The 24058-nt window shown below is 40.1% G+C and overlaps 1 protein-coding gene and 1 pseudogene across 19 annotated transcripts in view; both read left to right on the forward strand.

Annotated features, from left to right (window-relative positions):
• NEK11 (NIMA related kinase 11) overlaps positions 1-24058 on the forward strand; it is a 253722-nt gene that overhangs the window by 171808 nt on the left and 57856 nt on the right. For 18 of the 19 annotated variants that reach the window (XM_035705157.2, XM_049099933.1, XM_049099937.1 and 15 more), the window contains one exon: positions 7019-7079. In XM_035705157.2, coding sequence (XP_035561050.1) covers positions 7019-7079 — 61 coding nt within the window. Of the gene's footprint in view, positions 1-7018; positions 7080-7197; positions 7657-24058 lie in introns of those variants that run through there. The other variant, XM_049099943.1, reaches the window with a different exon arrangement.
• Positions 22071-22326, forward strand: LOC112661187 (NADH dehydrogenase [ubiquinone] 1 alpha subcomplex subunit 3-like; annotated as a pseudogene).

The following is a 24058-nucleotide window of genomic DNA, read 5'->3' on the forward strand; positions in this document are numbered from 1 at the left end:
TTCATTCCGCTGATATGAGGTTATATACCTCATCAAAACACAAATACCCTGAAATAACACATGAGCCTTATCAATCACCTTGGGCTTTCATGGCTCTACTCTTTTTCTTGAGAGAAAGCAAATTTTCATGAGAGGAAGATGAAACAAAATATAAAGGAGCTCATTGTGGAGAGAATGCCCTCCTTGGGATGGGTGGGAACCTGAAGAAAAGAGTGAGAACAGTGAAAAGAGGACGGTTTCTAAATGTTCACATTCTTTGGTTCAATGATTCTACTAACCTAAAGAAATCATATTACACATGAGTCCGAGATTGATGTCCAAAGATAGTCACTGCAGAATTATTTACAACAAAAAAGTGGAAGCGTCCCAGATGTCCAATGATGAGGGCACAGATAAAGAAATGTGATATGGCTATATAGCACAAGATTATGCTGCTATTAAAATTATATTTATGAAGCATTCTTAATAGCATGGGATGAAAGTCCAAGCAAAAATGCATGGGTGTCTGTGTATTCTATGTGTACCATACATCTATGGTATAATTTCAAATATCTGAAAGATAGATCCATGTAGAAAAGACTAATTAGATATGTGTGTGTGTGTTGTGTTATATCAATAGTGACTGGTTTCTTTGGTAATATTTATTTTCTTTTGATAATTTTCTATTATTTTCCAGAATAAAAAATAAATATGAATTATTAGAGGACATATTATTTTTTATTAACTCTATATAAACATTGTTTAAAAGGAGAGGTTGCTTCAGATACCATAACTTTGCCTGTGGCCGCTGGGCAGGTGTCACTAGGTCTCACGTACGTTACAGATTCAACTGACCTTTTCAAAACAGCTACCTTATCCCCCTTAGGAGCAATTTTGAATTCATTAGCCAAATTACTGCATCTGTTTCTGGAAAAAATCTGGGTGTTTGACCAAACTTGAATCTGTGGGACAGTTTTCCAGAACTAAATCTTACCAGATGTTCCTCATGCCTTGAAGACCTGTTATGGAGGAATTGGTTATGGGGGAAGGAGGCTTAAAGAGCTTCTGAATTCATCAGCAAAAGAACAATTATGTTATCTTCACAACATTTGAAATTCGGCTTCCTGGCACTTGGCTGAAAGGAGTGCAGACTGGTAGCACTGCAATTTAGCTTCTATCTGGATGTGGTTGCTCTCTTAGTTCACTTAGCTCTGGCAGAGATCAATTTAAATTGTGAAACAGAGAGGAAATGCACAGGTTCCAATCAACAGAATAATCCCCACATTGTACCAGCCATAATATGCTCCTGAAAGATGTTTTCCATGATTGAACTCCTTGCTAAAGTGCAAACATGGTGCAAAGTACTGGGAAACATCTTTAGAAAGACATGGTATTCATTTCCATTTTTCTTCCTTTCTCCTGGGGGTGGGTATATTTCTACTGGGGTCCTTTATGTTCAATTAAATAATTGCTGGAACACAAGGAATGAGTTTATTGCTAAATGAAGTTGCAACACAGTGAGACAAGCTCTTTAACTCCTTTTCTAAATTATTTAATGTAAAAATAAAGGAGAACCTGATCTTTATAATGAATTGTCTCTTTTTCAAAAGACAAAGTTTCATTTAAATGTTAAAAAGTAACAGTTGGATTTTATTTAATTCTGTGGCTTATTAATCATTAGTGTCATTTATTTTGATCACCAAATTGATCCAAATTTAACCAGTAGAAAAAAATATGTATCTGGGGATATAGTTATATGTAGATCAACTAGTCTCAATCAGGGGAGATTTTTTTACCCTTGGGAGACATTTGGCAGTACCTGGTGACGTTTTTGGTTTCTACTTCCTAGGGTTGAGGGAGGGATGATGGGAGTGTCTTATTGGCATCTAGTGAGTTGAAGCCAAGAATGCTGCTAAGCATCCTGTAATATACTAGTAGAATTACCTGGCCCAGAACTTCAGTGGCACTAAGGTGGAAAACCTCGGCGTGTATAAATAGATGGGGGAATGGGCATGAAAACATCAAGGTTGACATCAAGGTGAAGGATATATGGGATTTTTGAACTGCTTTTGCAACTTTCCTGTGAGTCTGACATTTCAAATGTTTAAAAAGTGTTCAGTGGGTACGGTTGGAGTTTTGGTCTTAATGCCCTCATCTGCAGCGTAGAGACAGAAAGTGACTTGTCCTTTGTTGGGGATGTAAGTTGAGCTTAGTCATTGTCCATGACTTCTGAGGCCACGGTCTTTAGGGCAAGTAGGGAAGTTGGCAGAGGCCTCAAGTTCCTACGTGGCCCATGACTGTTGCTTACTCCACTAAGGGAATGCACAACCCTCTTTTGGAAGCCATATTTATTTTTATTTTTATTTTTATTTTATTTTATTTTATTTAAATTTTATTTTTAAAGATTTTATTTATTCATTCATGAGAGACACACACACACACACAGAGAGAGAGGCAGAGACACAGGCAGAGGGAGAAGCAGGCTCCATGCAGGGAGCCTGACATGGGACTCGATCCCAGGACTCCAGGACCACACCCTGGGCCAAAGGCAGGCACCAAATTGCTGAGCCACCCAGGGATTTCCCCCTGGAAGCCATATTTATTTATTTATTTATTTTTATTTTTTTTTAAAATTTATTTATTTATTTATTTATGATAGTCACAGAGAGAGAGAGAGAGAGAGAGAGAGAGAGGCAGGCAGAGGGACATAGGCATAGGCAGAGGGAGAAGCAGGCTCCATGCACCGGGAGCCCGATGTGGGATTCGATCCCGGGTCTCCAGAATCGCGCCCTGGGCCAAAGGCAGGCGCCAAACCGCTGCACCACCCAGGGATCCCTGGAAGCCATATTTAGACAGAGAACTGATGTTTTACTCAAAGTTCTCTTAGGACCTGGAGTTCGAAGCCATTGATGAAGAACTCCTCTGCTGCATCTTGTCCCCAGGCTGCATTATACTATATATATCTCTCAGCAAAGAATTGTTTTTGAGTCTCTTTCATGAGATTATACCCTGGTTCCTCCAGTAATATTGTGAAACTCTGCTTGGGTTTGGAGGCCTGCCTTCTACTATAAGTATGTGTACACTAGTGACTAAGAAGAATTCAGGCTCTGGAGAATACCACGTGTTCTACCTCTTACTAGCTGCATGAACCTAGTCACATTATGGAATCTACCTGTGCCTCAGTTTTCTTAACTGTTAAATAGGGAGAAAAATAGCACCACTTAGTTGCATTTAAATGAATTAATACATGTAAGGTGGTGGAACAACAGCACATATTAAGATCTCAGTAAAAGTTAGTATTTGTTTATCCATCCATCTAGTCATTCATTCATTCATTCATTCAATTGGATTAGAATTATTTCCCACAGACTTCTATAGGGTTCCCTATCCTCTATGTTAGAAAGATATAACTGGTATGTCTAAGCCATCCAGATACCTTCTACACCCTGATTTGGGTCCTTGCTGTTTCGTTGCTTGACTCAACTCAAATACTTATTGCAAATGTCTATATTCTGTGGCAGATACAGTGATAGGGACTTTTTAATCTTTTATATCTCCGTCCCTTTCCCATCCCATCCTGTTCTACCCTGTTCTATCTCTTCCATCCATTGGGTATTTCCAACAAAGTCATACCCTCCACAAAAGGCTTTTTATTATTTCATTTGTTTTTTATAAGAGCCCTGTGTGGGATAGGGGACGACATTATTCTCCTCATTTTACAGTGAAGGAAAATGATGTTGGGAAAGGTTAACCAATTTGACCAAGGCCACAGAATTAAGAAGTAGTATGTTCTTTCCTCTACTTCGCCAGGAAGGAGGTACTTTGAGTGGGGAGAACCATACTGTACAACTAGGGGTAGACTGTGATCTAAAGAGTCAATGCCATTGTTCTGTTTCTGGAAGAGACCTGCACAGGTGAGCATTTAGCATTCGTCAGGCTCCTGGGTCCATGCTGGGTGCTGGAGACCTAAAAATTGTAAAATACTTAGCCATCTTAGTTTAGTGTCTCAGTTATCTTTTACTGTGTAACAAAATGCTCCAAAACTTAATGGCTTAAAACAATGACTTATTGTCTCTCGTGACTCTAGGTAGGTTGCCTGGGCTCACTAGACAGTTCTTCTGTTCCATGTATATTGTTTATACATGTGGCTGCCTTTATATATGTTTATACATGTGGCTGCCTTTTGCTGGGAGCTCAGCTTGGGGGTCCCAGGTGGCCTCACATGTATGTCAGACAGTTGATGCTGGCTGTTGGTTGGGGGCCTCTGTTTCCCTTCACAAGGCCTCTCATGCTGCAGGACATCTCACCATAATATATCACCACTGGGAGAGCCTGGAATTCTTTACATTGTTGCTGGCTTCCAAGAGAGTAATAATGGAAGCTACATGGCCTCCTAAGGCCTAATAATAAAAGTCACAGAACATCACTTCTGCCACATTTTGAGGCCCAGAGCAAGTCAGGGCCAGCTTAAGAGATGGGAAGAGAGAGTCTAAGTTTGATATGAGGAATGGTCTAGGAACAAAGGAATGGGAAGGTTTGCTGTCGCTATATTGGAAAACAATCCACACAGTCATGTCCATCTAACTCTTTGCTGGAAGAACCAGGTTTTAGAGCTAGAAGGTCCCTTAACCATCATCCAATTCAATCCCTTAGTTTCACAGATACAGAAACTAAGGCCTGGGAAGTCAAACCACTTGGCCCAGGCCAGGACACTTAGTAGAGGAGCAAGGCTTACAACCTAAGCTTGCCAAGTTGGTGTCATCACCTGTGTATGCCAATGTGTGCTTTGCTTTTCCTCCAACAGAGGATGTCTCTGCTGGGTTCCTCTCTGTCAAAGCTGTCCTGCTAAGTTTGGAGACCACAAAGGTACAGAAGAAGGAAAGGATTTGTTTTTCCCTCTTCTAAATCTCCCTGCCTCCCTATACCTGGGCTGGATACCAGGGTCTTCAGTTAATGCTTTGGCCTCATTGACCAGCATTAACCAGCCATAACCTTCTTCATCATTGCCTCTTTTATACATCGGAACATGAAATGATGCTGGGTTTCACCACATGCATAAAAAGTGGCTGCTCAAACCCCCACCGGATGTTATATTATGAAACAACACATTTATGTAATGTTTTAGAGTAGTCTATTATACCACAATGCATTTTTCTAAAATTCACAATTACTTCAATATGAAATGTGTTGCTTGTTTTGAAATGGAGCAGGTGAGCCACAAACTATTGATTTCCCTCAGTATAGCCACAAACCTGAAAATAATTAAATGGTTCCATTTTCCCAGGTCATTATGATGCTATTGTGGATATTTTCAGTCTCTTGGATTCAGGACAGATATTTCTTTTGTAGTAAAGACAATATTTGTTGCCAAATACAGTTCTGGGATTCCCTCAGCTCTCAAGAGGGTACCTGACTCTTACTGAGGGTTAAGGTAAATAAGAAGTGCAGTTCTTAGATTTATGACCCCTAGAAGACCATACATTTCCAAAGAAAAGCTGGTAGAGACATTCCCTACAAAAATAATATTTACTTGATTTTTGATGTATGTATGTATGTATGGATGGATGGATGGATTACAGATTGAATAAAACCCTTTCCCCATTCTAAGTAGCATTTGCTATTTTGTAAATTAAATAACATTTGTTTATTATAGAAAATTTAGAAAAGATGTAAGCACACAAAGGAGAAAATAAAGAGCATCCATAATCTTACCTTATACCACCATCAACATTTTCAGTGTCTCTTCTTCCCATCAGAGAGATGGAGGAATAGATCTATAGATTGATAGAGATGGAGAGAGTGAGATATAGGCAAACATATTGAGATATTTTTCTTTTAAAAAAATTGGATTATACAATACTAAGATAAAAAGTTTTTGCACAGTGAAAGAAACCATCAACAAAACAAAAAAGCAACCTGCCAAATGGGAGGAGATCTTTGCAAATGACATATCCAATAAGGGATTAATAGCCAAAATATATAAAGAAATTATACAACTCAACACCAAAAAAATAATAATCCAATTTTTAAAAAATGGGCAGAGAACCTGAATAGACAGTTTTTCAAAACAGATATACAAATGGCCAACATAAAAAGATACTCAAAATCATGGATCACCAGAGAAATGCAAATCAAAACCACAATGAGATATTACTTTATACCTGTCAGAACAGCTATAAAGTAAAAAAACACAAGAAATAACAAATATTGGTGAGGATATGGAGAAGAAAGAGTCCTCATGCGCCGCTGGTGGGAATGCAAATTGGTACAACCACTGTGGAAAAAGGTATGGAGTTTCCTCAAAAAAAAAAAAATAAATGAATAAATAAAACTACCATAAGATTCAGTAATTCCACTCCTGGGTATTTACCCAAAGAAAACAAAAACATTGAAAAGATATATATGCACCCTTATGTTTATTGCAACATTACTTACAATAGCCAAGATATTGAAGCAGCCCAAGTATCCATCGATAGATGAATAGATAAAGATGTGGTAATATATATAATAGAATATTACTCAGCCATCAAAAGGAATGAAATCTTGCCATTTGCAACAACATGGATGGCTCTGGTGGATATCATGCTAAGTGAGAAAAAGACAAAGTCAGAAAAAGACAAATACCACATGATTTCACTCATATGTATAATTTAAGAAAGAAAACAAATGAACAAATGAAGAAAAAAGAGATTAAAAAAAAAACTCTTAAATACAGAGAATACACTGGTAATTGCCAGAAGGGAGGTGAGTGGGAGGATGGGTGAAATAGGTGAAGGATATTAAGTGTACACTCATATTGATGAGCACTGAGTCATGTATGAACTGTTGGGCCGCTATAGTGTACACTTGAGACTAATGTAACACTGTATGTTAATTATACTTCAACTGCAAACAATTTTTTAATGGGATTGTACTGTCAAAAAATTTTGAAACCAGTTTTTTTTTTGTTTTATTTTGCCTAAATGTGGCAAGAACATTTTTCTATGTCAATAAATATTATTCTGTCATACACAGAAGTAAATCTCTCTTGTTTTGACAGGACAGCGATATCGAAGCACTGGTCAGGTGTTTGGAAAATGTCCTGGGTTGCACCTCTCTAGGTAAGTTGTTTCAAATTCCAAAATGTAGTGGTATCTGCTGATGCTAACAGAATATCTGAGAAGAAAGCTTCGAAGGAATCTAACAGATATTTCAGTCCAGCCTCTTCACTTTATACAGGAGGAAACAGACGCACAGAAGTTGAAAGTCTGGCCCAGGGCCAGGCAACTCGAATTTTATTACTGTAAGTGACCGTCACTCTCCAAGGATGAAATAGTTGAAATTCAGTGGTCCGTTGTGACCAAATGGTGGCCTGGCAGTGCATAGTAATAGGCTTTTCAGGTTCCCCAGAAAAGGAAACTCCTACCTCACTCTTCCTGTAGGAAGATTGTATTCAGTCAAGCTGCAAAGACCATCACTCTGAAGGTCGGGCAGTCACTGGAAGCGATTTGGTCTGAAAAACAAAGCTAAAATTTCTTTAGCATTGTCATTCTCAATACATGGAATTGCTGTGCTTCAAGGATAAGACCCTATGTCTTAGTTTTTCCTTCTTTCTCTTTAATCTGAAGAGCCCAACTGTGGAAACTTCTAGCAATCGATGATAAATTGTCACACCTGACATGGGTAGAAAAGCAGAGGCTGTACCTACAGGTCCTGAGTGAAACGATCTGAGATTTTTTTTCTTTGAAATTTGATTGTGGAAGGGGGGGTGCACCTGGGTGGCTCAGTGGTCGAGCATCTGCCTTTGGCTCAGGTCATGATCTCGGGGTCCCAGGATCAAGTCCTGAATCGGGCTCCCCACGGGGAGCCTGCTTCTCCCTCTGCCTATGTCTCTGCCTCTCTCTCTGTGTCTCTCCTGAATAAATAAATAAATAAATAAATAAATAAATAAATAAATAAATCTTAAAAAAAGAGAAATTTTTGGGTTTTTAAATTTTTTAATTTCATGACCAAAAGCAATCTCCTCAAAGGGAATGACAGGAATGAAGGTCAAGTGTTGAGGTACGCAAACATTCACCACTATTTTATTAGGAGCTTTATGCATTTTGTACATTATTCCACATCTCTGTGTGTGGTGCCTCAGTCATAAACAAACATAGCTCCTGGACTTTTTCCTCCTGATCATCACCCTGTGATCTGTTCAGGTGTACATCAGTAACACTGGGTACATTTAACTCCCAGGTATTGATTTGAAGACCAGGAGGGGGGCAGCCCGGGTGGCTCAGTGGTTTAGCGCCACCTTCAGCCCAGGGTGTGATCCTGGAGACCAGGGATGGAGTCCCACGTTGGGCTCCCTGCATGGAGCCTGCTTCTCCCTCTGCCTGTGTGTCTGCCTCTCTCTCTCTCTCTCTCTCTCTCTTTCTCTGTCTTTCATGAATAAATAAATAAAATCTTAAAAAAAAATGACCAGGAGGGCTTTCCTTTGGCCAAGTCACTTTTCTTCTCTGGACCTTGGATTAGATCAGTAAGTTTGAAACTGAGTTCCTGGGGCCTCCAGGAAAGGACAAGGCTCTGAGTAGCTGGGGAACAAAGTCCGCATCTGCACTGCTCATCTGTGTTTCTCCAGAGTCTGACACAGTGTCTGGTGCAGAGGAGGCCCTTAGCAGATATTTTACAGTATGTTTGAAACAAATGAGATGCACACCCTGCTCCTTTACCAGCTTCAACCAAAAATAGTTTCACTCTTCTCTGTTTTAGAAATTAGACTTATACATCAGGTTGTGTCTTGAAAAAGATAGGTCCCACTGCAAAAAAAAGAAATTAACACTGAATTGAATAGATGATATCTAGATTCCCTTTTAGACTGTATGCTTTTATAAAAATAAGCAATAGAATCACGGAATAAAAAATGCATTTATCTCTGCCTGGAGCTCCCCTCAAGTGTTTCCTTTTCTCAAAGGAAACAAAGCTGGTATCAACTTACAGGACAAAGGGAATGGGGGAAATGGGGGCAGCTGAGAGCTGTTCACTCATTTGGGAAGTTTGGAAGCAGATGGATGTGTGGTGAGCAATTTAGAAAACGGACAAGATGAAAGCTACATGCCTAAGATGTGTGCAGGAAAAGAGAGCGGCTAAGGGGCAGGCTACAAGACTTTGAGATGATGGGGAGCGTGCTTTTGAAATACCTGTCTGGGAAAGTACTCACAGTGGGACCCTCATCACAGATGAGAATATTATTACTTTCAGAACCCCGGACTTCCATCATTACTAGACTCTATGAAGAAATCTCCTCGTGCAGTTTTATAAGTGTGAACTGCTCAGGTAGCTAGTACCTGTTGTGCCCTAACTACATTTTGGGGGAGTTTCACAGATACAGTAATCACTGTGGTGTTAATATATGTCAGAATGTTAACAGGATTCAAGAGACAATTTAAACTAAAATGTATCAGAGTATAAGCCTGGTCATGTAGAAATGAAACCTTTGCGAATTGAGGCTTTACTCACATTCAGCATCAACCTATGCATTTTGGAAATGTCCAGTTGCCTCCTGAGCATGTCAATATGTTAAGTATTCATGAGAGACTCCTAACTCTGGGAAACATACAAGGGGTAGTGGAAGGGGAGGTGGGCGGGGGGATCGGGTGACTCGGTGATGGGCACTGAGGGGCGCACTTGACGGAATGAGCACTGGGTGTTATACTATTATGTTGGCAAATCGAACTCCAAAAAATATATATACATAAAAAAATAAAGGAAAACCAGACCTGTCTTAAAAAAATGTTAAGTATTCTCCACAAATATGTTAAAGAGCTTCTCCCAACCCTCAACAAGAGAGGAAAAACAGCAGGTGGAAATGTCCTTTCTGGTTATTTAGACCATGCAGATTTTAACTTTGCTGCCCTGAAAACGTTGTGTGCAGTGGTTTGACCCCAACCCAACCCCAGATTTAGTCTTCTTTCTATTTGAAACAGAGGGAATGATATTTTCCCTGCCTGTGTCAATGGAGAGTAGAGAGAATGAATGAGTTAGCATTTGTGTAGCTTCAGGAGATCCTGAATTTGAAGGTATCCTTCTGAATTTCAAGTTCAGTATATGAGTTTCCTGTATACATGAAGGTCATTTAAAAACCTTTAGATCAGTAGTTCTCTCACTTGAACATGCATCAGAATCTCTTAGAGCACTTGTAAAAATGCAGGTCTGGTGCGTGGCCAACAATTTGTATTTCTAATAAGTTCCCAAGGAATGCTGATGTTCCAAGTCCAGACCACATTTTGGGAACCATAGCTTTAAAGTCCTTGAGCCCTGAAATTCTTATTGTGCACCCCACACCAACTTATAGTCCAAAGTATTGCTAAAGTATAAAATAAAAATTTTATTTCTTAATATTATAGAGAATTTGCCAATAAGCTAAACTGAAAATAGCTCCTTTCTAAATTTTTTTCCTCCTTTATGTGATGCAGTCTGTGTGCTGGACTATTTGGCACTGTATATAGGGTTACTGAGCTTCCTTGGAAGCAATCTTGTATTTTTGCCTCATCCTCAGCATCTGCATCAGACATTTAGGGAGGTCTGGTGGATTCAAGGCACTGCATGAGGATTCTGATGTTGAGACCTATTTGAAATGGTCCCAGCCACCAGATCGGGTCCTGGACAAACCAGGGCACAGTTTTGTAATGATACCAGAAGGCACCCACTAGATGCTTCTTTCACACATAGAGGACCTGTTGTCCCAAATGGAGGCACCTCATTTCTGAAGCCCTGAATCCCCCCTGAAATTTCCCATGGACTATAAGACACAAGGCCAGTCATGAACAGGATGTTGAGTGATCCCAGGTGGAATTAAGAAAGGGAAGGAGAGAAGAAATAAAAAAGAGAGCAGGAAAGATCAGAAATGAGGGCCTGGGGGAGACAGCCAAGAATGTCGGCCATTTCACCAAGGGCAGATACTTTAAAACCTGAAATTTCCATGGTTTAAATGTGTATCCTTTCTCCCCCTTCCTCATTCCTTTCTTCCCTCCAAATGTTTATAAAGCACTTAAAATAAGCCAGATATCACAGAGGATGAGGAAAACAATGTCCCTGTCCTAATGAGCTCTCAACATAGAGAGGCTGATATTTACCAGGCACTGTGATGAGGACAACATATACTGTGAACAAGGAAGGTGGAAGACAAGGGTCCACTATGGGGTTGCAGCCTGGAGAAGACTTCACAGAGGGCAAGGTTTGTAATTTCTTGTGTCAGTGAGGACAGTACGAGATCTTCTTTTTTTTTTTTTTAAGATGTACTTATTTATTTTAGAGCAAGAGGTAGAAAGAGACTGCAAATGGGGAGTGAGGCAGAGGGAGAGAGAGAATCCCAAGCAGACTCTGCACTGAGCACAGAGCCCAACTCCGGGCTTGATCCCAGGACCCTGAGATCATGACTTGAGTTGAAATCAAGAGCCAGCCACTTAACCAACTGAGCCACTCAGGCACCCCAGGGCAGTACAATATCTTTTTCACTGTAGTATTCTCAGAGTCTAACATATAGCCTGGCACACAGTATTTTTTCAATTATATTTGATGAATGACTAGAAAGATGAATAGAGTTGCCAAGTGGTTAGAGGGGGAACTATTCTCTAGAAAGCATCAAACAACATGAAAGCTCAGAGGTACTAAACAACTGGGTATATTCATGGAACTATCCAGAGGTTTGGTATTACTGGAAGAAGGTGTGAAGAAGGGATCCATAAACCTGGCTATGTAGGGCCAAACCCATGGATAATCTTGTATGCCAGGTTAAGGAGCTTGAATTTTATCCTGTGGATTAGTCTACCACTGTTTTTTTTTTTTTTTTTTTTTTCCTACCACTAGTTTTTAAGCATGGTCAGAAAGGGTTACCTTTAACATATCATAAGGAAATTGCTTTGAAAGGAGTGACTTGAGATGGGGAACTGGTCATGGGCTCTCATTATACAGACAATAGATGGTGTTACTATAGTAACTGTTTAGGCCCATAACTACTCAGTAAGACCAGAAGATGACCTCTCATTTTCTTTTCTTCGAACTTAGAAAGGAAAATTCTGTCTCCATATTTCTTGGTAACCAGATTATGAATTAAGGCAACATATGAAATTTAACATTTTTAAATGTTTATGAAATTGGATGTTTTTCTAGAGAAGGAAGTCATCAGCAGAATGATATAAGTCCTTGGTAAACTATACTTATAAAAAGACTTATTTTGTAGATCCAAACTGGATGTAGTCACAGAAGCAATTAGAATACAGCAGATGCTTCAAAACCGCTCTGCCTGTTAAAATCCCCATCGTGCGTTGAGTTGTCTGATCCATTCGGCTTTTTGAAAATTGTTACCCCTCAATTCTTCCACTGAATCTTGGTAATAACCATTTAATCTCCACTAAACAGTGTAACTGATAGAGACCATCAGGGCCTCTGAATCCTTTAGAATCTTCTTGTGCTTAAGCTCTTCAAACTCTAAGCTGTTAATTGTAAGGTTGACTGGCAGCCATTTAACCTTGCACTATTGTGCTTCTCACCTTGAAAGAAATGAATTTCTCATGCTAATTAGAATGATTTCAACCTAGTGTTTTATCTTTCATTACTGACACACTGAAATCATGACATTTGAGGAGAGGAGGGATTATTTTGGGTCATAAACCACTTGGATCATTTTGATGTGGATGCACAATGCACAGTATCTGTTTGCCATTATACCTTCTGTTTATGTACTAGGGAAATTTAATAGTTTCTGTAAGTTCTTTAAAACTTAAAAGGATGCAACAGATTCCAAATTAATGGCAATTTATAGAGAACCTACTTGTGTCTGCTACCATGCCAGACACATTCATTTGGCAGATGTGTGGTGATGGGATGGGGGTAGGGAAAGGGCTTTGTAATATAGATAAACCCCTAAAACTGTAGTATTATTCATTGTTAGTAGTGTACTCTTAGGGAAGAACATTCTGTATATTACTACTATCTAGGAAAAAAGTGTCAGTGATGAGTTTATTTAAGAGAGAAACTCAGCAATTGTGCATTCATTTATTACTCACACACTAGAATATCACCAAGTTAATATATTTTGGTTTGTAAATACCTTAGGCACTTCCTTGGTATAATCTGAAAGTGGCCGCTATACACAGGCAGGCAAGGAGAGGCTGAAGAAAGAAATAGGCTGCTCCAGATCGGTAAGGTGGTAGGTTGAATAAGTAAGGAAACTACTAACATATGAGGCTTATCTTGGGTGGCTGTAAGATGATTAGATCTCTGCAGCCACCTGCCAAATCTTAGAAATTGATATAGAGGCCCTAGCTGGGTTTAGTATACCAGCCATCCAAATGGTCTCAATATCACAGCATTATCTCAAGGCTGTGTCCTTGGAGCAGCCTCTGGGAGCAGGAAACGCAAGTGGGATATACATTCCAATGACAGGGGAAGGGATGAGGAGCCTCTGATTGCTGGGGTCCAGCTCACTGGTCAATTGGCAGTTGGGCAACAGTGTACTTTGTAGAGGAATGGTTTTAGGCCACAGTGATATCTTAGGCTTGCATCTTGCCATTAAAGACCTATGATTTCAGAGGAGAACTAAGCCAAGGGCCTAAATAACTATACAACTAAAGAGTAAGGATCCAGAAAATGGAGAGATCGCTTTTAGTTGGGGGAATAGGAGTCCTCAAGAAAGCTTCAAGGAGAAGGAACTGAGATCATTCCTGACAGACATAAGGATAGATTTGACCGTGAAGAGGTGAAGGCTCTGCAGGTGGAAGGAATAGGGTAAGAAGGAACATAGAAATAGGAACAGGTAGTAGCAGACAGGCTTTGCTCAGAAATGGTGAGTGGTTGGTTCCCTTTGGTATTTGCCTGAGTCATCTCACTTGTTAATATAACATGAACTACCTATATAGTTAATTTTTATTATTTTTCTTAAACAAATAAGGTCACCTTTTCTTTATAAAGGTGTTTACTAGGATCTTTGATATCTAATACCCTTTTGTGTAAAGGGAAATATTCACTACTACTTGCACTTGATTTAATGTTCAATGTAGTAAGCTATATAATTATAAATATAGTATGGATCCCTTTTCTATCTTGTTTTATAGATTCCAGCTTTCTTTTGGTTTGTTTTAAAGAGACTCTTATATATGGACTCCTAAATTTTCTTCTAGGATTATTATTGTCTTATTTTCATAGTTTTTATGCCAGGGGAATTATTCTTCTCTATTTAATTTAAATTCCCTTTTTGTCATATCACAACTCCTGGATATTGTCTGCTTCTGATTCGATTTTGCTCTACTGATCTTGCTGCTTAATCTTCTGTCAATACTAGAGTATTTTTAATTACACTGCCTTTATGGAATGTTTTAATGTCTGATAGGACAATTATCTTCCAATTTTCTAATTTTTTCAAAATATTCTTATCCTCTGACATTTCTTCTCCCATGTGGGTTTTAAGATCATTGATCCATTTCTAAAAGATACCTTTTTCCCCCCTACTACTAAGTTCTAAAGCAACCATGCAGCAACAGTGATTTCAAACTGGTTTTAAGGTAAATGCAGAGATAGTCTTCATATATTCATATATTCATTTCTTCTCCTAACGCTTCACCAAAGTCAGTGCCTATATTGCATATATATGACTGCATAATAAAGTATTCAAACACTTATTAGCTGAAAACAGCAATAATAGTTTACTATTTTCATGGTTTCTGTGGGTCATGAATTTAAAAGTAGCTGTTGCTCAGGGTCTCATGAGGTTATAGTCAGACATCATCAGGACCACAGTCATCTGAAGGATGACTCACTCATACAACAGCAGGTTGGTGGAGGGCCTCAGTCCCCTTCACATGGGCCTCTTCCCATGGCAGCTTGGAAATCCTCAAGGCCACTAATGCTGGACATTGAGCATTATTGCTAGACTGGCTACCATTGCCACCTTGGGAACCTGGCTATGGCTCCCACTCCGGCCCTAGGCCTACCTGGATGGATTCCATGTGATCTCTGCCCCTTCTCATTACCAACTCTGATATACAGTCTGGAGAGGATGTGTCTCATTGGCAGAGGCTGATCATGTGTCTACACAATGTGCCTACAATAAGGGAGGCTAGGAAAGTAGTGAGTATCCAGTATTTTTAGCTTCTTTAGTGGGAGCCAGACTCTGTCTCACAAAGTAGAAGATTCTTCTAATAAAGGAAGAAGAAAGTGAGGCCAAACATAATAATAAATATCTACTGTAGTAATGAACTTTCTTGTTCTGAGAGATGTGGAGGGAGAGATGGCCCTTACAATGTTTTGTGGGAACATCTCTTTTGGCTTTCACAGTAGATGATGATTCAAGAGAATCCTTTTTAAATTTATCTTCTGTGTTGCTGACTGTAGAGGGAGCCATTTGCTTCAGACAGCAATTGTCAGGGTCGACACTAATAAAAGGTGAGAACTTGTCCTGAATAGAGGGCCATGGCTGTGCCAGCTGGGGTGAACTCCATTGAATGAGTGCCTGCTTGCAGAACTAAGACACTTGATCCTGGCTCTGCTTAGCTGAGTGCTCAGTTGGGACCCCAGTTCCACACCATTCACCTGACAAGAGGTGGTAGAGACACAGACCCTCTGTCATCCACCTCAGCCCCAGAAGCAGCTCGGTAATGCTCTCAGGTATGTCTGATTGCATGTGGCACAGATGGCCATTGCTGTGCTTTCCTGGGTCAGGTGGCTGCTCCTGGGGCCAAGTAAAAGACCAAATTAACTTGGCCATTTGAACTTTAGAGACTACTTGTTCTGAAAGGGACAATATTGAGTGGTTCTTTCTGGCAGTAATTATATACTTTTTTAAAAAAAGATTTTATTTAGTTATTAGAGAGAGAGAGAGAGAGGGAGCATAGCCACATGAGCAGGGGGGAGGGGCAGAGGGAGAGGGAGAAGCAGGCTCCCCGCTGAGCAGGGAGCCTGACATAAGGCTCTATCCCAGGACCCCAAGATCATGACCTGAGCTGAAGGCAGAAACTTAACTGACTGAGCCACCTGGGCACCAATTAATTTTTGAGGCCACTTCTGTCTGGGTCAGTAAAGGTGTGTAAAGGCAGAGGGAGTTTCATTTCTAGTTTTCTAGTTCATTTAGAACTACTATCAGGCTATTGATGTGAAAAGTTGAAAATGTGAGTAAGGCTGCATTTAACTACAAATCAATTACTGTGAGCATTTCCTGGCACAAAACTGTGGTAGGATACAAAAAGGAATATGATTCACAGTTCATATTTTCAAGGAATTTCCAGGTAATTACGGGGTATGAATATCTCTAGACCAAATGACTAGAATTGCAGGCAGGAAGTAATGAACAGCAACGAAGATGAGTGGGCAGCATCAAAATCTCCAGCTCGCTGGGCCCTACCTTGGAGATGCTGCTTCAGAACCTTTGAGGTAGGTCTTGAGAGTCTGCATTTTAAACAAATTCCCAGGTGATCCTGATGCTGCTGGTCCAGTCTGGTCTGGTCTGCTGGTCTCAATGTACTTTGAGATCCATTGGGCTAGGAAATCAGGGAAGAGAGTGCTCTCACTTCCAGCTGTGGCTTTTTAAAGAAAATGATGATTTTTGACAAATTTTGATCAATTGAATCAAGTTTTTAATAAAGGTGCCTCATTCAATTTTAACATATTTATAACCCCACTGAAGAGAGTGGTATTTACGACCCAGAAAAAGACTTTGTTTCAACGTTTAGGTTACACTAACCTGAAAGAACAAAATATTTTTGACCCAGTAAGTCTTTGTCTAGAAACTTATTTTAAAGAGATAGAGTTGGGTGTAAGGATAAATATACAAAGGTTTTCATGGCAGTGTCGCTTACAATAGTGAAAAATTAAAATCAAGATAAATGCCTAGAAATGGGGACTAGTATATCTTCTAGAACAAAGAAGTTCTTTACAGTTTATTAAAATGTTGATGTAGTCACATATTCACTGGCATGAAGGGTGTTATAAAGTAACAAAGTGTACAAAGCTGTAGTTGATACACACACATACATATGCGTGTGTGTGTGTGTGTGTGTGTGTGTGTGTGTGTGTATTTGGAAACACTACAGTGTTAGTAATGGTTCTCTTATTCTCTTAAGCAGCTTTTCCCTTCTGTGTTTTCTAATTTGTCTGCAATAAACACGGACGACTTATGTGATTCTTTTCTACTAAAAGAACAGGGAAGCACTGATGCATTTACCTTAAGTATTTTAGTCAGTCTTGAATCAGCCCAACTTGCCATCACAAAAAAGCAGATTTTATTTCTAAAGCTAGGATTCTCTATATTGGCAACTTAGCATAATAAAACTCCCCAAATACTGGCTTCTGGCTCCATGGGGTAAGCACAACTGAAGAAGTTGGAATCTGGCTTCCACAAATCTCTTCTCAACCTGTATCCGCATTTAATTGGTTATTTAAAAAACCCAGACACTATTTTTTTCCTTCCTTTTTTTCTTTTCTTTCCTTTCTTTTTTTCTTTCTTTCTTTTTTGTACTGATAGGTTCTATTCTTAGAGGCCTCTTCTGGTACATTCAAAAGGAAATGAGCATTTGCAAACCCCTGAACTCCTGTTGTTTTTAATCTTCCATATCGTTCAGCTGAATATTTGTTGTGTGAAACAACCATGTAGTAAAAATAGAAAGTTTATTTCCCATCTTCTGGTATTTATTATCTCCCCTATGAGTAGCAGGTTTTCTTTCCCAAGCTGACCCACTTTTTCCCAACTAATTTAATTTTGGTGGAGACAGTGGGGTGCTATTGGGAAGTTGTCCTGTGCAAGGCACTATGGTGGGTGCTGTGGGGTCAAGGGAGGCAGTGGAAATTCATCTTGGGTCTCTCTACCAACAACAGAGCACCTTTCTGTGTATCACTGCATTTGAGCCTTACTGAAGCTTTGTGCACAGGTTTTTTTGCCCAGATGAGGAAGCTGAGTCACAGAAGTTTTGTAACGTAGCAAACATCAGAGGCAGGACTCTATGGCAGCTCACAGTGCTCATCTAAGTGTGCCCCAGCTTCCTTACGACTGCGAGCCTCTGGAGGTTGTTGTATCCTGGGCCATCTCCTTTCCTCCTGACTACTTTCTTCACCAGCCTCCTCAGGGCACTTGGCTTGGGCACAGCTGCTGCTGCATGGTTGGCAACAACTTCTCTAGGTGGTGGCTTCCATCCTGTGCCTGTGGAATAGTACTCTGAAAGAATTGCTCAAGGGGAGGGCTAAAGGGTTACATCGGTATTTTTACTATCACTTTTGTTTAATGCTCAACTTGTTCATGTCACTAAGACAATCACCTCATACCCCACTTCTCCCCAAACCCAGTACCCATGTGTCATGGCGAGAGTTCTTCAGGAAGCAGCCTCTGACATGAAGTCGGGTGGGCAGGATGCTTATTTGGGAGTGCCCTCAGGAGAGTCCTGAGGACAGGAGGGGAAGGAAGTAGGGTGAGGCAGAGGGAGGACAGTGCAGTGATGCTGTCCTGACAATCCTGGCCCAAACTCATGGGGAGTTCTGGACTTAACAGAATTGTCTGCATGAGCCAAAATGGCCAAGCTTTCTACCTCTACTATGGTCAGTCATTAAATGTGGGCCACATGAGAAGGGTATGCTCTTGGGCAAGGCAGCCTTCTATGGCTGAGGCAGGTCCAGAAGGGGCCACAGCTGGAGGCTGGCTGTGTACAGTGCTCCGGGCAGCTGGGGAATAGCTCCTTTCTTGAAATCGTTGGTGGTGTTAAGGTAACATAGTGAAGACAGAGCAGCCTGCTTCGCAGATTCTTAGGCAATTTAATCGACATCCTGAGACCCACTGTCGTCACAAGAGAAGCTCAAGGAAAAATGTTCACAAAGATGGGGGTCAGATAAGCCTCTGAGCAGAGTAGGATGGCCTTCACATGCCCTACTCATTCGTGGCCCTTCATAATAAGCCCTGAACCATCATCTGGAGAGGTAGAGAGATGAGATGACAGATGTAATGTTTTCCCCAAATTTCAACCTTTGGAGGAGGGGTTTTGTTTGATAATTTCCTGATTTCTCAAAATCAGCTCTTGAAAGTCCTTATCTGGATGTGTCACTTCTGTGAGGGATTAGAAAGATCACACATTTGGCAGTCAGGAAGCCATGGTTCTAGTCCTGACTCAGCCTCTTTTCTTATAGCTCTGTGACCTCAAGCAAGCCTCACAACCTCTCTTGGCCTCAGTTTCCCCATCCGTAAGATGAAATAATTTTGGCATGAAGAGGTCTATAGTCACTTCCAACCCAGAATCATGAAGTTTCTCTATCATTGAGGCCAGGAGTTGATAAACTACATACAACTCACAGGCAAAATCTGGCCCAATACCTGTTTTTATAAATAAGGTTTCACTAGAACACAGCCATGCCTATTTATTTACCTCTTGCTTATGGCTGTTTTCATGCTACAACAGCAGAGTTGAGTAGTTGCAACAGAGATTGTTTGGCCTGCAAGTCTAAAATATTTACCACTTGACTTTTGACAGAAGAAGTTTGTCAGCCCATTGGCAAATCTTCCATCAGGTGCCATTCTAAAGAGCAGGAACAATATGGTTCATGAGGACATGCCTTTGCAATAACTTGGGCCAAGAAGGGTAACTGTGTTTCTGGAGTATTCCTGAGGCACTTGCAGGACAGGTGAGAGTAAAAGAGTAGGAGAGAAACATTCTGTATGTACTATGCACCAAGGGCAGTGTCTGCAAGGATTCCTGAGTAAGCAATGTCCCAGGTGCTTAAGGGGGATCTTGTTTGCCAAAATATCCAGCCCTGCAGTCCCTGCATCAGCAGTTTATTACCCACGTGGCAGGATATTTAGCAGGGAGGGCAAATGCAGGTTTTTGTTTTACCATCAAGGTCATTTGTCTAGGCACTGAGCTGGGAGGAGTAAATAAGTAAAGTAAACATGTAAAGGGAAATTTTGGAGGAAATGAGAAAAGAATCTCTCTCTGCTGGTGAAATGTCATCAAGCTGTCACTCCTTCAGGGAAAATAGCTCTGCTGGTAAGAGACCATAGAAGTAGGAGGAATCCCAGCAATATTAACTATTACGAACTGTGCTCTGCACTCTCACGAAACACAGCTTCTAGTTGCTTACTTACTCTCTCATCATATCTTCTTGTGTTCATCTCACTGTCAAAACATTCCCAGGGGGTAGAATCAAGTGTTATAATCCTCATCATCCTGTATTTCAGGTGGGGAATGACTTCAGGATGATTGTGCCTGATGTCTTATGGTGCCTGGAGAATTTATTGTTGGTCCCAACCATTTGCCTCTTAATATTTGATCCTTTTGGTTGCTTTGCATTGTTGTTGTTGTTAGTATTGGTGTTGCCTTCCCGAGGAAATACCACCTCACAAGAGGTCCAGGGAGATGTCTTATACTAGATCATAGAAGGCTCTGATTGAGAGAAGGCCCTCAGTCTAGTGAAACCACTTAAATATAAAGTGAGCAAACTGAGGCTCAGGAAAGTGGCCTGAGAGCCATGTAGCTGGTGAGAATAGAACTAGAACAATAACTGTGGTCCTCTAACTTGACGGCTAGTACATTTTTCCACAGACCCTCAATACCCCTCTTTGTAGCATAGTGTCTTATGTATATGTACAAAGTGACACCCTGGTGATTATCTAGACAGATATCCTGTCTTCCCCAGTGGATTGCAAGCTATTTCTGGGTTAAGGATCATGGCTAGGCTACTATTTAAATTACCTTTAACTCCTACCTTTGCGCATCTAAAGTATAATCCGTCCCTTAAGGAACTATAAGAAAATGAGCAAATTAAACCCAAAGCAAGCAGAAGGGAGGAAATAATAAAGACTAGAGTGGAAATAAATGAAATTAAGACTAGAAGACCCATAGAGAACACCAACAAGATCAAAAATTCCTTAAAAGATAAACAATTAATAAATCTTTAGCCAATAATGTCCAAAAAAATAAGAAAGAAGACTCAAATTCATGAATCAGAAATGAAAAGGGAGACATTACTACTACTCTTAAGGAAATGAAATAGATTTTAAGGGGCATAGTATGAACAACAAACTGCGAACAAATTAGGTAACTTACAGGAAATGGACAAATTTCTAGAAAAACACATTACCAAAACTGAGTCAAGAGCAAGAACTCTGAATAGGCCTTTAACAAGTAGATCAAAGTAGTAAACTAAAAACTTCCAGTAGAGAAAAGCCCAGGCCTAGAAGGCTTCACTGGTGAATTATGCCAAATATTCAAAGTATTAATTCCAATTCTTCACAAACTCTTCCAAAAAATGGAATATGAGAGGACACTTACCAACTTATTTTTTGAGGCCATTCTTTGATACCAAAACCAGACTATATCACAAGATGTCACACAAATAAAAAGGATGAGCCGATATCCATCATGAATATATGTGCAAGAATCATCAACAAAATGCTACTAAAATGAACCCAGCAACATCTAAAAAAGGGATTATACATGAGGATCAAGTGGGATTTACCCAAAGAATATGAGGTCATTTAACATCAGAAAATCAATTAATGAAATACAATATATTAAGAGAATAAAGGACGAAAGTGATATAATTATCTCAATAGATGCAGAAAATGCATTTGACAAAATCCAACATCCTTTCCTGACCCCCCCCCCCAAAAAAAAAACAAAAAAAAACCGAACACTCAACAAAGAATAGAGAGGAACGTCCTAAACCTGATGAAGGAAATCTCTGAACACACCTACAGCTAATTCATACCTAATGGTGTAAGAACGAATGTTTTCCCCCCGAAGATCAGGAACATGACAAAGACTTCATTCACCTCTTTCATTTAGCACTCTGCTAGAGGTTCTAGCCAGGAAAATTAGTCAAGGGGAAGAAATAAAAGGCATCCAGATTGGAAAAAAAGAAATAAAACTATCTCTATTTGTAGATAACATCCTCTTGTACATAGAAAATCCACTAAAAACTATTAGCACTAATAAACAAGTGAAGCAAGATTGCAGGATACAAGATCAATACACTAAAACCAGTTATATTTCTATACACTAGCAATGAACATTTCAAAGATGAAATTAAGAAAACAATTCCACCTATGATAGCATCAAGAATAAAATACTTAGATGTAGGACACCACCGTGACCAAAATGGCCAGAAGACTCACTGCCTTCCTCAAGGATGCCTGGGCCAAGGAGCTGGTGCTGGTTGCGTCCTTCACCAGTCAGAGGCCTCACTAGAATTCTGCCCACCCTCAGCCCTTTCACCAAATACACCACCATGACCAACCAGGTCAAGCCCTACAACTATCCAGTACCCCTCTGAGATTATGGGAATGTATCCAATGTGCCTAGCCACTACTAGGACCCCCATGGCCCAAGCTTGGAGTAGCTGAAAAAGTTGTGAGCACCTCCAGTGACCTAGAGGCCCCCTCTTCTGTGGCCAATAAAATATGAAAAATCGACCCTCCCCCCACAAAAAAGAATAAAATACTGAGGTAGAAATTTAATATGATACATGTCTTATGCTGAGATGAACTTTAGAGGTACAAAGATGAACAGAGTATAAAATATTTACAAATTACACATCAGATAAAAGTTTAATATCTATATTACACTTTACAACTTAACATGGAAATACAAACAACTCAATTTAAAAATGGACCAAGGACTTAAATAGATATTTTTTTCAAAGAAGATATATAAATGACCAATAACCACATGAAAAGTCTTTAGGGAAATGCAAATTAAAGCCACCACGAGATACCACTCACATCCACTAGGATGGCTATAATTTAAAAACCAGAAAATAACAGTGTTGGTAAAGATGTGGAGAGCCCTCACACACTAATAGTGGGAAGGTAAATGGTGTAGCTGCTGTGGAAAACGGTTTGGTGGCTCCTCAATCAGCTATATATGGAATTACCATATGACCCAGCAATTCTACTCCTAGATATATTCTCAAAAGGACAGAAATGGGTACTCAGATACTTGTATGCCAATGTTTATTGCGGCAGTACTCGTAAAACTCAAAAGATGGAAACAACTCCAGTGTCCATCAACAGATAAATGGATAAACATGATGTGATATATACATACAACGAATATTATTTACCCGCAGAAAGGAAGTGTTGATACATGCCACGCATTGCTGAACCTTGAAAATAAGTGAAATAAGCCAGATACAAAAGGTCACGTAAGCTGTGGTTTCATTTATATAAGGTACCTAGAACGGTAAAATTCACAGACACAGAAAGTGATTAGAGGTTTGTAGGGACTTAGGGGAGAAGTGGGGGAATTATTGTTTAATGATCATAGGGTTTCTGTTTGGAGTGATACAGAAGTTTTGGAAATATGTAGCGGGGATAGTTGCCCATGGTGCATGTACTTAATGCCATTGAATTGTACACTGAAAAATGGATTAAGAAGTAAAAAAAATAAGGTGAACAGGACAAATCTCTGCAATCAGGAAGCTTACTAACTAGTTGGGAAAGCGTTAGGGGAGTAGAGGAATAGATTTATCCCTGTGATTCCAAGTGTTAGAAAGCACAACTGGCAGATAGCACCTCAGCCAACACCTAGCACAGTGGCTGCCGTAGAGTGGATATGCATTCTGGGAAGTTTCAAGTAGGGTAGCCAGCATCTAGGACCGTGGAATAAGACAAGGCCTGGTTTCGAGTGCAGCTACATACTGTGTCAGTTGTATGAACATGGGTAAGTTACTGTCTCAAAGCTCAGCGCCTAGTTCACAGGACCCTCACATGACATGATACAGGTAAGATGCTTAGCACCGGGCACCTGGCGCTTGTCTACTAAAAAAAGGGTTAGCCTTTATTGTTGCTGTTGTTGTTGTTAATGATGAATTGGGATGAATTTGTATAGGAATAAAGTTTTTAAAAGACTATAAGCCTAAGTACTGAGATATAAGTCCCACATCTGAGATAAGAAGGTACAGGAACCTAGGGCAGAAAGCTGGGGTGAGCCGTGGAAGGATGGGATCAAGGAAAGGAGGATGGCAGAGAGCTGACCATGACAGGGCCCAGAGGAGAGGGCAAGAGAATGTGAGAGAGATAGACCCCAGGCTCCATGACAGGAGGAAAGAGTGTGGCTGGTTCAAAAGGAGACTCAACAGAACTGCC

This window comes from Canis lupus, chromosome 23, assembly GCF_003254725.2.
Source record: "Canis lupus dingo isolate Sandy chromosome 23, ASM325472v2, whole genome shotgun sequence".
NCBI classification, from domain to species: domain Eukaryota; kingdom Metazoa; phylum Chordata; class Mammalia; order Carnivora; family Canidae; genus Canis; species Canis lupus.